Genomic DNA, 16,283 nt, shown 5'->3' with positions numbered 1-16,283 from the left:
GGAAGTGGAACTTCATAAAATTTAAAATTTTTTACTTTAAAATACTGTCAAGGAAGTAGGTAGATTTTTCTCACATGGGAAGGGGATCAAGAGATGAAGGAACAGGCCGGGGATTTAGCTCAGTGGTTCCACTGCCTGCCTTGCAAGCGCAAGGACCCAAGTTCAATCCCCAGTACAAAAAAAAAAAAAAAAAAGAGAGATTAAGGGAGGAGAAGGAAAAGGGGACTTAAAAAAGAATGAAAATGTGTGATGAACATGTGCCAATGCCACACAGGAATATAATGTAAACATTATATACTGGAAATATGGACTAGTGGAAATAAATAAATGAATGAAGACATATGGAATTTGATTGCTATAGTTCAGAAACTAAATCTTATAGACATATAGAATTTTACATCCAACAAACAGAAAATATTTTTTTCCAAATGCCTGTGGAATTTTCACAAAAACTAATCATGTATTATGCTACCAAGACAATCCCAATGAAGTTCTTGAAGTTGAGGGGAAAAAAAAAAAAAAAAAAAAAAAAACAAGATTAGGATAGCAGTAGGGATGCCAGTTCAGAAGCTACTGCAAAAACTCAGATAAGTGGACCAGGAATGTAGCTCAACAGCACAGTGCCTGAGTTAAAATCCTAGTACCAAAAAAAAAAAAAAAAAAAAAGACCAGAAAAAGGCAAGCCTCCTACTGGAAGAAAATATTTGCAAGTCATGTCCCTGAATAAACTTTATATATAATACTTCATAAAGAACTCATAATTCTATAAGAAAAATAAGAATAAAATAGGTGAAAGATTCAAATAGACATTCCCCGCAAGAAGATGTATGTCAAACACATGAAAAGATGCTCGAAAGGAGACTGCACAGTGGACATCCCTCACATTCACCATGAAAGCTGAGGTTAAGAGTCTGGTATACCGAGTATCGGTGACAATGAGTAGCATCTCGCATGGCGAGCAGAGATGCAAAAGCGTACAACCCCATTAGAGAAAAAGCTTGGCAGTTCCTTAGAAGCATGCGTTTACCATGTACCCTAGCGATTCCTCCCCTAAGTACCATGAAAAGTGATGGCTCCTGCTCTTCTCGTGACTGTGTGACTTTCTTGGTGTTTTATTCACAACAGCCAAAACCCGAAAACAACCCGATGTCTGCCGGTGCCTATAAACCAACTGCTGACATTCTTCAATCGTTTCTTCTTACTGCTATTTCCTTGTCCTATAGTCTTTTCTGAAACCTTACAAACTGTCTCTTATTCTCAGAAGTATTGTTATGCAGCCAAACTCAGCAAGTTTTCCATCTTCTGAATTGCATTTGCCAATTCTCACTTCTTTGGGCTTCAATGATTATAAATCTTTGAGTTTTTTGCTACATTGGTCACTAATCCTTTTTTGTATCTTTTCTCCTCCCCTCTTCACCGCTAGCCATGGTGGCCCCCAAAGCTTAGCCTTAGCTTTGAGCTTTGGTTCCGACATTTGTTTCTCTGCGTTTTCTATGCAGCCACTCTTCCCCTTCCCTACCTCTTTCACTTCCTCCATTTTTCCCACCATGGTTCAGACGCTGCGGTGCTGACTCCTGAAGGGAGGCTTCGATCATTTTCGCCTCCCTGATCACCTGCTCAACACCTCCAGGAACTCTACAGCCAAATGAAGTCGGGGTGAAGTAGCTTGGATTCCAACCACTGGCTACCATGTTTCCCCCCAAATCAGACCCAGCTTTGCAGAGTCACCCCGGAGCAGGAGAATAGGGACGACAGGGAAGGAAAATAGGCTCATTGGGGCTGGCATTGTTGCTCTCTGGTTTTCAAGGCTGATTATTACCCATCTGGGTCTTATCTTCAGGGAAAGGGTAGATGAACTTGGAGAAGTTAATTAAATTTTCCTAGAGTTTCTATATCTGAAAAATGGGAATGAATAACACTGTCTCATAGACCTACTGTAAGGATAAAATGAGATAAAAACAAATGCATAAAAATATAAGCCATTATTAAGGGTGACTATGAGTTTTCAACAAATACATATTTATTATATGTGCTAAGCATTGGCTGAGCAGTGGTGGGCAAACAGACAAGGTCCCCAGAGTTCATGGACCTCCTAGTCTAGAGAGGAATACGGGCCATTAAACAAATTAAAAAATAGGGTGGATTCTAAGTCTTGGTGCTCGGAGTAGCACTTCCGTTCAGTCCTTCCCCGACCCCTCTGTCTCTCAGTCCTCTTCCCATTTGCAAAAGATCGAGCTCCCTGTTTCCTGCAGCCCATCTTTCATTTTTTCCTGTATTATAATTTGAGTTTGTCCTATAAGAGAATGTGAGTCTGATTAATGTCACTGAGACGGTCTCAAAGTGCATCCGTTTCCCTACAAGTGGCTCAAATTTACCCTTCTTTATCTAACACCTCTTTAAAAACTCCGCATCCCTGCGGATGGCAGGAGCAGCCATCGTTGCTTTTAGGTTAGGGTACGTGGAATGAGGAGATGAGTCATGTGTGACACTGCCTTTAACCTCGTGTTTTAACTCTAATCTGGAAATGGCTGGCCACAGAAGTATAACCTGGGATAGAAAATGCACGGTCATAAATATTTTGCATACCTAATATATATGTGGGGACGCACATTAGGCTGGAAGTTAAGAAACCGAGTTCTGATGGGTTGAGCTTGGGCACGTGGAGGAATCTGGCCAGGCTCAGTGTGTTCCAGAAGAACTGGGTCTTGGATTCCTTTCCCTCCAACTGCACAGGGCAAAGAAAGGGAGAAGGAAAAGCTAGGAGTCCGCATCGATTGGGGAATTTAAACTGTATTTTTGTCCCCAATATTTCTTTTTAATTTTAGTTTTCTGGTTTTTGTTGTTGTTTGGGTTTTTGTTGTTGTTTGGGCTTTTTATTGTTGTTGTTCCTCCTTGAAGGTCTGCCCTTCCTCTTCCCCTTGAAGATATTTCAGAAGCAGCCTTTTGGTCACTTTAAACCTGTAAATATGCCCTTGAAACATGCAGAGAGGCTTTTGTGTCCTTACAAGCCGAGGTTATTAGCGTACAAGTGCGCCGCATTCCTCAGCCTGCTCCATTGAGAGTTTGCTTAGGTCATGAGGTCCCATCTCAGGAGATAAGGCTCCCACTTTAAAGGGGGCGATCTGATGGAACAGGGTGTCTACTGCTCCGCAGCGACAGCGAAGGGACGCTGGCGCTGCTCGAAAGACAGACACACTCCTCTAAGACGAGTAGGTGCTTCGCTGAAAGTGGTTCGGTCAAGGACAAATACTCTAAAATTAAACCAACCAGTTGCTCTGCTGTGGACGCCCACAAGGCAGTTTTACTGTTTTCGTGTCCAGCCTTCTCTTTCCGTAAAACCAGAACTCCCACGCACAGCCCTTTCAAAGCCCAGAATGTCTTTTCATTCACAGACACCTACCTTGCTGTGTAAGCAGAGTCTATTTTAAAGGGTTTTTTTGGTGGGTTTTTTTTGTTTGTTTCTTTGTTTTTTGTTTTTTGTGGGGTTTTTTGTTTGTTTGTTTGTTTGGTTTGGTTTGGTACCGGGGATTGAACCCGGGTCCTTATGCTTGCGAGGCAGGCGGCGGAACCACAGAGCTAAATCCCTGGCAGCAGAGACTGTTTTAGAATCTCTTGGGGGGCCTGGACGGAATGTGTGTTCTTTGAGTTTTGTGACTCCAGTGCCTAAACTGTCAACTCCAACAGACACTGGCTTCAGAAGTCCCCCAAAATCTAACTGTCCTTGTCAGCGAAGCGACAGTAGAAGAACTAGAGTGTGTCAGTCCCATATGTTTGGGAAACCTGAAATGCCTGAGAGATTTAAGTTTTTAAATAGCTTGATAAAAAGTAGAAATGGAGACGAATGTATCAGTGTCTGTCCTCCGCTTCGGGGGTGCTTTCGGCCTAACAGTAATCAGGAGAGTTGTTGTTGATGAGGAGAAACAAGCAACAGGTGACTGAATTAACCGATGCTGCTTGTAAACAGCCACATAAAACCAAGGATGGTGTTACAGTGCAATGGAAATGTTTCTCAGCACAGATGCCATTCTAGCCAGGCTTATATGGAATAGGAAAGAAATGTGATTTTTTTTAATGAAAATGTTTTTACTATAAGGTAATTTGTCTTTTTATTAGATGATATCAGACAGATGTTCCACCTCCCCTTAAATGTTTTATAGTCATGCTTGCAGTTGGTGTAAATTTATTACTGAAAATACGTTATATAAATCTGGCATTTTAAAAGTATTGATTTATATTGGATAATATTAAATCCATTTTTTCTTTTCAGGTAAAATTTTATTAGTCACACTGAACGGGGTACAAGATTAACATACAAGTAAAATATTTTGCAAAATGCTAAAACTTACTAAGATATAATATATTCCTAGTATTGTGTCTTCGAGTAATAAAATGTACATAAAAAATAAAATGCACTACACTTATGCACTATTTGTATATTAGAAAATTAAAATAAATCTGTATTAACATGATTCTATATTGACTCAATCATTCAATAAATAGCATTGAAGATTTATAAGATATTATATTAGAAATGAATGATATAAAGATGAATCAAAACATTGTGTAATCTAAAAATATATAAAATCAAAATTATAATAGATACCATAAATTATTTTAAAGCTATAATGAGGTTTTACCTATGAAAAGATTCAAATTACTAAAAAATAGAATTATTAAATCAACATACAAGATTTAAGTGTGTGTATACACACATATATATATATATATAACTTTTAAGAAAACACAAAAATGTCTGTACTAGTAAACAAGTGGGGTGTTGAGACAAGGTCTCATTATTATGTAGTTGAGACTGACCTGGAACTCACTTCGTAGCCCAGGCTGGTCTCAAACTCACAGGGGATCCCTCTGCCTCAGCCTCCCGAGTGCTGGGATTATAGGCGTGCACCTCTACACCTGGCTCTATATTATCTTCTTATTTCTTACTTTGATATGCCCAATAAGAAAACTTGTTCATTTTCATGCTTTGTTATCTACTAAATATAACCACATTTCTAGCTTTATTATGTCAGTTCTATACATCTATATATAAAAATAAAGATTGGGCCCATGTGTAGCTTCATAAATTGTACTTTATACAAATTAAGCTGTCTTGGAGTTTTACACCTCACTTTTCATCCAGAATGGAGTGACTGGGACAAGATTTGCTCCCTTTCCTCAAATAACTAAAAATCTGGGCAAGATGTGTGAAAAGCAGTTTTCAGGCATCAGACAACAGATGGCAGAATTTAGTAATTGCCCGAGAGAGGAAGCCACTGAGGGGTCCACAGGGTCACCTCCTCACTGCTAGAGAGCGTCAGGCTGCAGGGCAGGGAGGAAGAACCTAGACAAAGCTGCTGGGTTTCCTGAATTGAAGACCCGTTAAAGACTATGACTAATAAAATCCTGAATGATAGGAGTGTATCTGGGAAAGCCAGGTAGCGACTCCCAGGGGTGGAGCCTGAGTCACCCATAGGAAAATAGTCTTTTGTAAATGGGAAGGGGATCAAGAGAAGGAGCATGGGCACAGAGGAGCGAAGGGGAAGGAAAGAGAATCGAGGTGTGTTACGGACCTGCACCAACTCCCCACGAGGAATGTAACTGTGCACTGCAAACATGTATTAATAAAAAAGGAAAACTACCTAAGCCAGAGAAAGAACCACATAAAAGACAAAGAGAACACCCTCCAAGATCACACAGGACCGGGAATAGTCAGCAGCATGTAGCATATCATTAGCATAATTAGAAGGATCTCGCCTCAGTCTGGGGGAAGAAGGTGTCTTAAACTGTAGGATGGATTTGGTCCCACCTACAAGCCAGAGAAAGAACCACATAAAAGACGAAGAGAACACCCTCCAAGATCACACAGGACCGGGAATAGCCAGCAGCATGTAGCATATCATTAGCATAATTAGAGGATCTCGCCTCAGTCTGGGGGAAGAAGGTGTCTTAAACTGTAGGATGGATTTGGTCCCACCTAGCAAAAATTAAAAATAAGCCTCAAAAGGTTCCAGCTCTTTCCAAGCAATTTAACTGCACCTCGATAAAAAGCCCAAGAATGCCAAACTATTCGGCACCCAACAAGGTATGATTTGCAGTGCTTGGAAGCCATTCAAGACCAAAAATGAAACAGGAAAATACAACACATCATGAGGAGCAAATAAATCAGTGAAAACAGCCTCAGAGTGATATGAGCGATAGAATTAGTGACTCAAAACTTTGAAATAGTTATTATAACTCTATTCCTAATGTTCAAAAAGTGGAAGAAAGATAAGCCACATTAACCACAGTCCTGGAAAACATAAGAAAAATGCAAATTGAATGTTCACTGTTGAAAAATTTGATGCCTGAGATGAAAAGCACACTGAATGATAGTAGTATATGAGGTACCATGGAAGAAAAGCCCAGTAAAGTTCATTACATAGCAATAGAAATGATCAAATAGATGACAGGCACGAAAAAGCCAGAAAAAGAAACACAACATCAGCTACCTGTGGGATATCTTCAAGCAAATTAATATGCACATTGTTGTAGTCCACAAAGAAGATGAGAAAGAGATCAGAAAAAAAAATTTTTTTAATTGCTGGAGTTTTTCTAAATTTCATAACTACAAATCCATAGATCCAATAAATGCAACAAACTTAAAAAACAAGAAACAAGAAGAAATCTACCCTCAGGGCTCATCAAAATCAACTTATTTAGAAACCAGTAGTAAAGAGAAAATCCTGAAGAGGGGAAAAATACAGTATGTACAGAGGAACATAGGCTTTTCGTCAGAAGCAATTAAAGTCAAAGGACAGTGGGACAGAAACCTTAAAGTACTAAGAAAAAAAATTATCAATTTAGAATTCTACACCCAGAAAAAATATCTTTCCAAAAGTGAACTTGAAATAAAGAGTTTCAGTCATACAAAAACCAACAGAAAGTTCAACAGCTGCAGATCTATATTACAAAATATTAATGGAAGCCCTTCAGACAGAAGAAAAAAAGTTCTCTGTAGATCTGCAAAAAGAAACGAGTACCATTAAACATAGAAAACATGAATATGTGGTCAAAATCTTTTTTTCTTATTTTTAAAATCTCTTTAAAGATAATTGTCTTTTTAAAGCAAATATATCAACTATGTGTTTGAGGATTTATAATACATAAAAGCAAAATCAACAAAAAAGCTTGGATGGGGAGATAGGAGTACACTGTAATAAGTGTCCAGTATTGGGAAGACTGTGATAGGTCAATAGCTCAGTGGCAGAGAGCTTGTCTAGCATCTCTGTGGTCATAGGTTCATTCAGTCCCTAGCAAGGCGGATGGGGTATATACCATAAACCCCAAGCAAAAATATTTAATAAAAAAGGAGATAAGACTAAATCATTCAGCCTAAAGAAAGACAGAAAAAGAAAGGTAAGGGAATATAAAACAAGTAGCAACATGGTAAATTTAAGCAAAACCATATCAATAATCACATTAAATGTAAAAGATGTAAATACTCCAATTAAAGGTCATCAGATTGGATAAAAAGTTTTGAAAGGTCAGCTTTGCTGCCTTCAAGAAACCTTTAAAAATAAAAACATAACTAAGTTAAAAGGTGAATTATGAAATAAGATATACAATGCTAATTCTTCTAAAGAAAGTAGAGAATATCACCAGGGGAAAAGAAAGAGACATTTTGTACTGATAAAGAAGCCCCTTCATTAAAAGGATGTAAAACTCCTAAATGTTTATACACCCAAATAACAGAGCTTCAAAATATAAGAAGTAAAAGCTGCGAGGAGAAATAGGTAAATTAATCATTATAATTGGAGATTTTGGTGCCTTTTCAAGGACACAAGGAGCATTTCTCAATACGGACCATACACTGGGCCCTTAAAAAAGTATCAATAAATGTGAAGAGATTCATATCACACAAAGTATGCTTTCTGACCACAATGGAACTAAATTAGAAATCAATACCAAGAAAGTACTGGGAAGTTCCCAAATATTTGGAAATTGACATACTTAGAAAAAACCCATGGTCAAAGAAGAAATCCAAAAAAAACACAGAAAGGAGTCTTGAACTGAATGAAAACAAAGATCCAACGTCAAAACTTGCAGAATGTAACAAAAGAAGTAGGGAAAAAAGATCTTAGATCGGTGATCTCAGGTTCCTACTGAATGAAAAAAGATCCAACGTCAAAACTTGCAGAATGTAACAAAAGAAGTAGGGAAAAAAGATCTTAGATCGGTGATCTCAGGTTCCTCTTAAAGACACCACTAAAAGAAAAACAAATTGAACCCAGAGTAAGCAAAAGAAAGTAAACAATAAAGATAAAAGCAGAAACTAATGAAATATAATAATAGAGAATATAATTGAAGCCAAAAGCTGCTTCTATAAGAACATAAAAATATCTAGTATTTTAAATATCATTAAAGAACAAAGGCGGTTATGTTCCTAAAGCTTTCATTTTTTGTAAATAAGAAAATGAGGCCAGCAACCACGGACAAGATCTAATATTTGCATTTCTGTGGGTGTTTGCTTGTGCTTGTCAGATCCTTTTCTTTAAGGCTATGAAAAATCTTGTGTGCTACAGACAAGAAGGAATCCTTAAAGCCATTTGAAAATGTACGACATATTTTTACATAGGCGTAAATACACATGTACGTGCGTGCACTTGTTCCTCCTCGACAGTGCCCAACTTGCAGGTAGAGCATCTTCCTTTCTTAATTCTTCTAAATCCGAATCCCCGTTAGGCTTCTCCTTTTAAAATGAAATTTGAGAAATAGTCTATTTACTCCCGCAGTGGTAATTTGAAAACGTTAGAATGTGCCAGCCGCTGTGGAACATGCTGGGGGACACAGCTGTTAACCAAACAAGCTCCCTACCCTTGGAGCAGAGTCGAGTGAGAAGTGCAGACAAGTAAACAGGCACTAACAATAGACCAGTGTGCAAGCGCCGTCGGGGAGAGAACAGGCCCAAGGGCAGACGCGGGATGGAGAATCCACGGACACCAAAACAGCCCCCAAGCCGGGAGCTAAAAAGAAATAGTGGTTTTCAAAGCAGAAACTAAGTTTTTCGTAATTTCTTTTTTTATTGCTTTTCTTCTTTTCTTTTCTTTTGTTGTTTTGGTGCTGGAGAGTGAACCCAGGGACTTGCACACGCTAAGCATGTGCTCTGCCCTTAAGCTGTACCCCTTTCCCAAAAACAAGTGCTATTTGTTTTAGGGCCCAGCATATGGTCTATTTTGATAAACTCTCATTGTTTCTTGGATTATTATGATTCAATATAGGCAGTGAAATGTTAGGTGTGGAGCAGTAAGTAAGGTACGAGTATGATTCCTAAAGAACTCTTTGATGATTGTGTACCTAACATTTACTCCTTATCTAATCACATTGTGATTCTTGCTAAATTTCCATCTCAGAAAAAAATAACACATAAAAGGCCATTTTTAGCAATTCTCAGTGTTAACGAGGTTTTTTGTGAAAAGTCTAGTAAAGAAAGATTCAGTGGGCAGTTTCCTGGTGTGTAGCACTTGTCAGCCTTGCACATTTCCTCTAGAACCCAAGAAGTAGCAGAGCCTGAACAGAGAATCCGGATCCTCGGGCAGAGTTTCAGGGATCCCAGGCTCAGAGAAGTCAGACAAACCAGGGAAATGTGAAGGCGCCACAGGGTAGGTAGAAAAGATCCACGATTCCTTCAGAAGGTCAGATCTTTTTTAAATGATGCATTTGATTTGACCCACTAATTTCACATGTAGAACTGTGTCTGCAGGAAGTTGTGATCTGCGCCCACATGTCTTAGCTACAGAGCTGTTCGTTGTGGCTGGTTACACGGAAAAGCTGAAAGCAACCCAGCTGTCTGGCCTAGGTCCATGTCACATCCGTACAGTGGAATTCCAAGCAGGTTTTTAAATGACGCGGCAGTGTTTCTCAGATGTTACTGGGCATCCGAATCAGCTGGAGGGCTGGCTGAACCACAGATTTGGGGGTCAGACCTGAAGAGCTTCTGCTTTAGTTCTTCTGGGATGGGGCCCGAGAGTTCCCATTTCTCACGTGTTCCCTGGGGATGCCGTCGATCTGGGAGCCACGCTTTGAGGGCCACTTACATTTATTGACTTGGAAGAATACACATAAGGTATACAAAGGGGTTGACCTTGCATTTTATATGTGTAGATACAACAGAAGTTTAGCTAGGAAGATCTTATAGACCTCTTAACCCTAATCGTGTTTGGGGCGGCTCACGTTGTAGGTACTTACTGTCTTCTACATTCTAAATAAGATTTTTTCCACAGTGGGCAGACTATTACCCCTAGTGATAGTAAAATTACTTCACTTGAGGACATGAAGTACCAGCCAAGAACACGAACAGGCCAGAAATATCCAAATGTCAAAGTATGCTTGATCCTAGTCAAAACTTGATCTCTGGCTTTTAAAAATATACCCATTAGGAGTTCACTGGGAAGCAACAGGGGACAGAGAAATGTTGAGCCCATGGGTGCATCCAAGTCCTCATGGGAACAAAACTCAGAAAGGGCTGATGTACAGAGCCTTTCTACACAGTCTTACTTCATTGCATTAGCTCTGTGCAGGCTTCTCCTGGGGACGACTGAGGAAAACGTGGGTGGGACCCAAAGGGCGACCTGCCAGCTTTGGAAGCATCTGGATCGGCGTGTTCTTTGTTTCCTGATGCAGGCTACATCCACTGCCCAGGGTATCAGATGAAGGCGTCTCCTCTCTGGAAGAAAGATTTCACGGTTTAAATTCCCGTTCACTTTTGTGTCTGCGGCACTCTGCCGTCGAGTTTCCAGCCGGCAGCCTGGGGGGTCACGCTGCCCCTCCCCTGCTGATATCTGCGTGCCAACTGCGGTGTCATGCACACCAAGCACAGAGCCGCCATTCAGCCGTCGCGGCTGGGTTCAGGAAGCGAAAGAGCTGCTGAGTTTCCCCAAACCTTGACAGATCTTCCTTGAACTGTGGGTGCCCTGGACAGCTCAGGGTGCGGGAGGAGCAGGGTGGGGAGGGCTAGGGAGCTGTGGCAAATGTCAAGGGCAAATAAGTCACAGGAACGGGGAGACAAGCAGCTGCCGCCAGCGTTCAGAAGAGGAAGGGTGGGCAGGCCGCAGAGAAATGCCCAGAGACTTTTTCGGTGGAATCTTTATTTAGTTACCACTGACTGATTCTTTTCCGTGTCTTTGTATCACTGCAGCTGATAAAATAGGGAGTGGCCACATGATTTTTTCAAATGAGAGTTCTTCATGTGCATGAAGCCCTAGTGTTTGAGATGACATATTTTCCAGAAGTCCACAATGGACTCAATGTTTTGTGGGGGTTGTTTTTTTTTGGGGGGGTTGGGTCTCGGAGGAGGTTGTTTTTGTTTTTAGCATTTCAAAATATGAAACATGTTTCATTTCTGATTTCTGTCTTTAAACTGCTACACTGACTCTCAAATATGTGACATATTATTTGTGGGAGAATTTTATTCTCTAATACATCACTTTCGACCACTTTACATATGGATAAATGGGGCCGAATATTACTTAAGGTATAATATTTTTCTAAGCTTTGCAGGTTTAAAAACATCTAAAAATGCATATACTACTTAGGCATTTAGTTATTTATTACTGTTATTAGAATACAAGATCTTGCCTCTTACCTTCTAGTGCTTTAACATGAAATTCAGTTTGTGAATCTGCTTGGGATTCTGTATAAGGAAATTATTTTGAATGTTCACCTATTATGTAACAATTTAATAATTACTTATGTCATTTACCAAAAAATTATTAAAGACCTACTATGCTCCAGACACTGTCCTGAGACACAGCAGTGGCTGCCCTTGAGAAACTTACCTTCTATACTGGGACAACAGTAAAGGGAGGAAACAACTACAAATATAATGTTCAGTGGTAATAAGTACTAAGGACACAAGGGAAGCGCGGCCATCGTAAAGATTTTGTATTTTATCCTGAAGGACAGGAGAGGACTTTGGTGGGAGTAGGGGATTGCGTTCATCAGCTTTCCCGTCACTGGGATGCAATACCCAGCATCTGTAACTTAAAGGAAGAGAGGCTTGATTTGGCTTACGGTTGCAGGAGGCTCAGTCCACAGTTGGCTGGCTCTAGGGAAGAAACGCCGTGGGGAAGGGTGTGGCAGAGCAAAGCTCTTTCGTCCATGGTGGCCAGGACCAGAACAGGGGAGCACTGCCAAAGAGGAAGGAGCTAAGATCACTATACGGTGCCAAAGATCACACCTCCGCGACCCCTCCAGACACTCACAAGTACGGTTTACCAATGCCCTACTAACCCCCAAGCCAGGTAAGTTGACAGTCCACCTTAGCTGTCTCAAAGATTAAGCGAAGAACTGAGGCGATCCAACTCTTGACTACCGAGAATCAGTCGGGATACTGTATAAAGGCCAAGTATAAATTGAATTATTCTCCCTGCTCCGCTGTCATATTTCACTGAGGGACAGTTAAGTTTCCTTTAGAGTCCACCTATAACTTACCCAATAAGAAGACACCTCACATTTAACCAAGTGCCATTAACTAACTTGACCCACTGCTTTTCTCCCTACACACGGTTTTAAGGGACTGTTGACTAATTTCACAAATCAAGTTCACCCTCAAGGGAAATACATTCACTACCAGGAAGGCAATTCCAAAAACGTGCCACAAGCTTGGAAGGCAGTTCCAGAAAAGAACCAGAAGTCACTTGTAGCACTTGTAGCTTCAGTTAATAACTGATTGGTCTTTAAAAGGGCCAAACTTCATTCAGAAATATAAATTCCTCAATATTGATTTTGCAGTTGCTTCCTAACTGGTATTCCTGTTTATAGTCTTTACTATTTATTTATTTATGCAGGTGCTGGGGATTGAACCCAGGGCTTCACGCATGCTAAGCACATATTTTACCACTGCCTCCAGCCCTTATTCTCCTCCTTGTATGAAAGTAGAGGTCTCAGTTGTTGAAGATGTAGCACCCAGATCCGATCGCTTCTCTGCCTCCAGCCTCCAGTGGCTTCCACTAGAGTCGAGTAACTCAACCACGCCTTGTCTTTCTGCATCCATTTCCTGCCTCTCTCCCCAGCCACTCTTCCCTGTTCCTGGGTTTCCGGTCACACTGACGTTGTTCTTCCTGAAACAAGTCGAGCCTGACTCTGTGGCGGGGCCTCTAACCTTGCTGTTCCTTCCCCTAGGACTCTGCATGGCTGCTTTTGTCCCAAGAGCCAAGTCTCTGCTGGTTGCTCTATATACACGTCTTCTGCATCCAAACAGGCAGCACATCTCTTCCTCAGAGTAACGGCAGCTCTTTCCCGGATGTGGTCAAGGTCTGAAACCCTCGCATTATCACTCACAGATAACAAAAGGCATAAATCAAACTGGAACTACACTGGGCAAACAAATTCAGGGTTTGCACACAGTCCTGTACACAAATGGCATTTTTTTTTCTCTCTTTACAGGTTATTTTCCGAGCTTTGTCACCACCGTATGATGCAGAAAACCCTTACAGTGCCAAAGTTCAGGAGCAGCTGAAGATCACCAACCTCCGCGTGCAGCTGCTGAAACGACAGTCTTGTCCCTGCCAGAGAAATGACCTGAATGCAAAGCCTCAACATTTCACACACTACGCAATCTATGATTTCATTGTCAAGGGCAGCTGCTACTGCAATGGCCACGCTGATCAGTGTGTACCTGTTGATGGCTTCAGGCCCGTCAAGGCCCCAGGAGCATCCCATGTGGTAGGTGAAAGAAATCCTCCTCCAAGGAGAACAAAGCACAAGCTAGCTTCAGCTTTGGACACCAGTGATCTAAGTTCCTCGAGAATTGATATAGGCCTAATATATCTCTTCTGGTTTCTTCCTCTACTGGTGCAGTCTTCCAACTCCATACCCATCCTACAAAGTACCTGTCGACTTGGTTTTTAATCTTCAGTTTTACAACAAGTCCCTCGGAAAACACCCATACCAATTTTTATTACCATGACCTTCAGATATGAAGTGTAAAGTGAGCAGCAGTGAGGGGTAGGCATAATCATATTAGTGGTATTATCACCTAGAAGCCAGCTTTGATAGTAAGTGGGAACCACTGCTGAGTAGATTTTGAAGAAAGGAAAACAAGAACCTCAATATAGTGCCTGGTATCTTTGCTGTCCAGAGAATAATAAATCTCTGTGAAGAGCAGCCCTACCCCCTTTACCTAAGGCAAGGTGAACCCCTCCTTCTTCTGTGTTCACGCACCTCCTTGTGCTTTCCTCTGAATGTTTACTTGTCCGCGTCCCCAGGATATCATGAACTCCCTGAGGACAAGAACTGTATGATCTTTGTATCTTCAGGACAAAGTGCGTTATCTGAGCCAAGAAGGTGCTCGGGAGGTGTTTGATCAACTGATAGCAACACTGGAATAAGAGGATGATGAAAAATTAGTGTCATTGTTTATTTGTCCTCATTTCACCGTCTTCCAAAAACGAAATCTGGTGGCTCAGACAGCAAGCACCTTGTTGAGACTCATCCAGAGCTATGCATGGGGATGAGGCAAGGAGACAAGAAGTAGGACCGTGCTCTTACTCTTTCATTTTCTGTGTGGCTCTGGTATTTCTGAGCAAAGCAAAGCAGAAACAAAAAAGACATAATTTTAGAAAGACCTGAGTATCCTTCCTGCCTTTCCTCAAGGGTTCCTTCCGTGCTCTCTTCTTTCTCGGAGCCCTGATAATATGGGACCACCAGGGCAATGGTCCACTTAGCCAACAGGACAAGTGGGTGCTGGCTGGGCTGGGTTGGGATACAGAGCAGCATAGGGGTGGAGGAGGGGGTGGGGCTCAGATGACTAGGACAGTGGCCAGAGAGTAATGAAAATAGAAGCAGCCTGTTACTTCTGTAAGTGAATCTGGGGCTCCCAGAGTCAGAGAAAATGCCGCTGTTATGCAACAAAAATCCCTCCTATTCCCACTAGTTTCCAACCACCAAAGCACCTTTGAAATAACCCTGCTTCAAAAATAGCACTGCTTCAGAGAAGGGAATAATTTGGTGTGTCTTCGCTAATGAGCTTCCGGTAGGGCTCAAATAGAAAATATCCCAGATAGGCTAGAGATATGTCAACCTTAGACTATGAATCGTGTAAAGGTAGAATGCGCTTGGATTTCTGCCATTATACTGTAGCGGATTAGTGAAGGAGAGTGCACAGTTCCTCGACTGTGTCCTCCAATCCAAACCCTAAAGACCATGCCACAGAGACTCCTGAGCAAAAGGAGCCTAGGAGCTGCCACAGCACAGCAGCAGGTCGGCCCTCGGTAAGGATCTGTGGAGTGTATGAGACCACCCAGACATCCCTGACCAACCAGACTAAATTACCAGAGTTCTCAAGAGCCTTAGAAAACATTCAGGAGCGTGCATTTGAAAAAATTTTTTTTCAAATTTTTTGGTAGGGGGATCGAACTCAGGACCTTGCACTTGTGAGGCAGGCAGCGGAGCCACTGAGCTACATCCCTGGTCCCTAAAAGCAATTTTTTTAAGTAAGTTCTCTGTAAACTTTCAGAGTTACCAATGCTTTCTAAGGCTGTAGGGAAAAAAATTCCTGAAGTTTCTCTTCATATTATTAAATTCAACAAACGCTAAATAGTCAAAGTTGGAGACTTTTGCAGAAGCCCTAAAGTAAAATTACTCCATCCATCCTGCAGGAAGATTATAAACCTGTAAAGAGGAGCCGAATGCCCAAGTGAAAGCACAGCGAGTCTTTTTCCATTCTGAAAGGATGTTAACATGAGACTTCTCCATCCTAGAGGTCTCTATAGAATGAAAACCTCATTTTCTTATGCATCTCATGCTGTTTTGAAATGAAGGGCAATTTCCTATTAAAATAATGTAGTTTTCTGGTTCCCTTCTCCTCAGTTTCCCTACTGATTTGAACCTCTATAGCAGTGGCAGTAGCCCCGTAAGCCAGTACCAGAGCCAGGCCAAGCCCAACACAGAGCTAGGACCAGGTATAGGATACAAACAGGGTAAAGGGTCAAGCCTGGGTGAGCTTCTGGTGATCCAGTTCCACAAGAATCCTTGCTTTATCTACTCTTAAAAAAAAAAAAAAAAAAAAAAAAAAGCCTTTAGCAGTTGCAGCAGCAAAGCTATAAGCAGTTATACTAACCGAAGCAGAGGCTGGGGATGTAAGCTGTTCTGGTTTCAGATAGTTTTCCACCCTCCAAGCTAAAGTGCAATTATATTTTTATCTGTATCTTTTTCTGGATTATAAGGAGCTGGTACATTCTGAGTATCCCTTATTGAAGTGACTGCGGCCAGAAGTGCTTTGGATTTGGGGATTTTTTCCAGACACT

The 16,283-nt window shown here is 41.2% G+C and overlaps 1 protein-coding gene across 1 annotated transcript in view; it reads left to right on the top strand.

The window, feature by feature from the left end:
* Nucleotides 1-16,283, top strand: part of Ntn4 (netrin 4) — a 101,355-nt gene that overhangs the window by 18,017 nt on the left and 67,055 nt on the right. The window contains exon 2 of the mRNA XM_010629175.3: nucleotides 13,423-13,701. Coding sequence (XP_010627477.1) covers nucleotides 13,423-13,701 — 279 coding nt within the window. The remainder of the gene's footprint in view (nucleotides 1-13,422; nucleotides 13,702-16,283) is intronic.

Source organism: Fukomys damarensis, unplaced genomic scaffold (genome assembly GCF_012274545.1).
Source record: "Fukomys damarensis isolate Sample0158 unplaced genomic scaffold, DMR_v1.0_HiC HiC_scaffold_15, whole genome shotgun sequence".
Classification (NCBI taxonomy): Eukaryota; Metazoa; Chordata; class Mammalia; order Rodentia; family Bathyergidae; genus Fukomys; species Fukomys damarensis.
The sequence above is the reverse complement of the archived record's forward strand: the minus strand, read 5'-3'. Positions and strand labels throughout refer to the sequence as shown.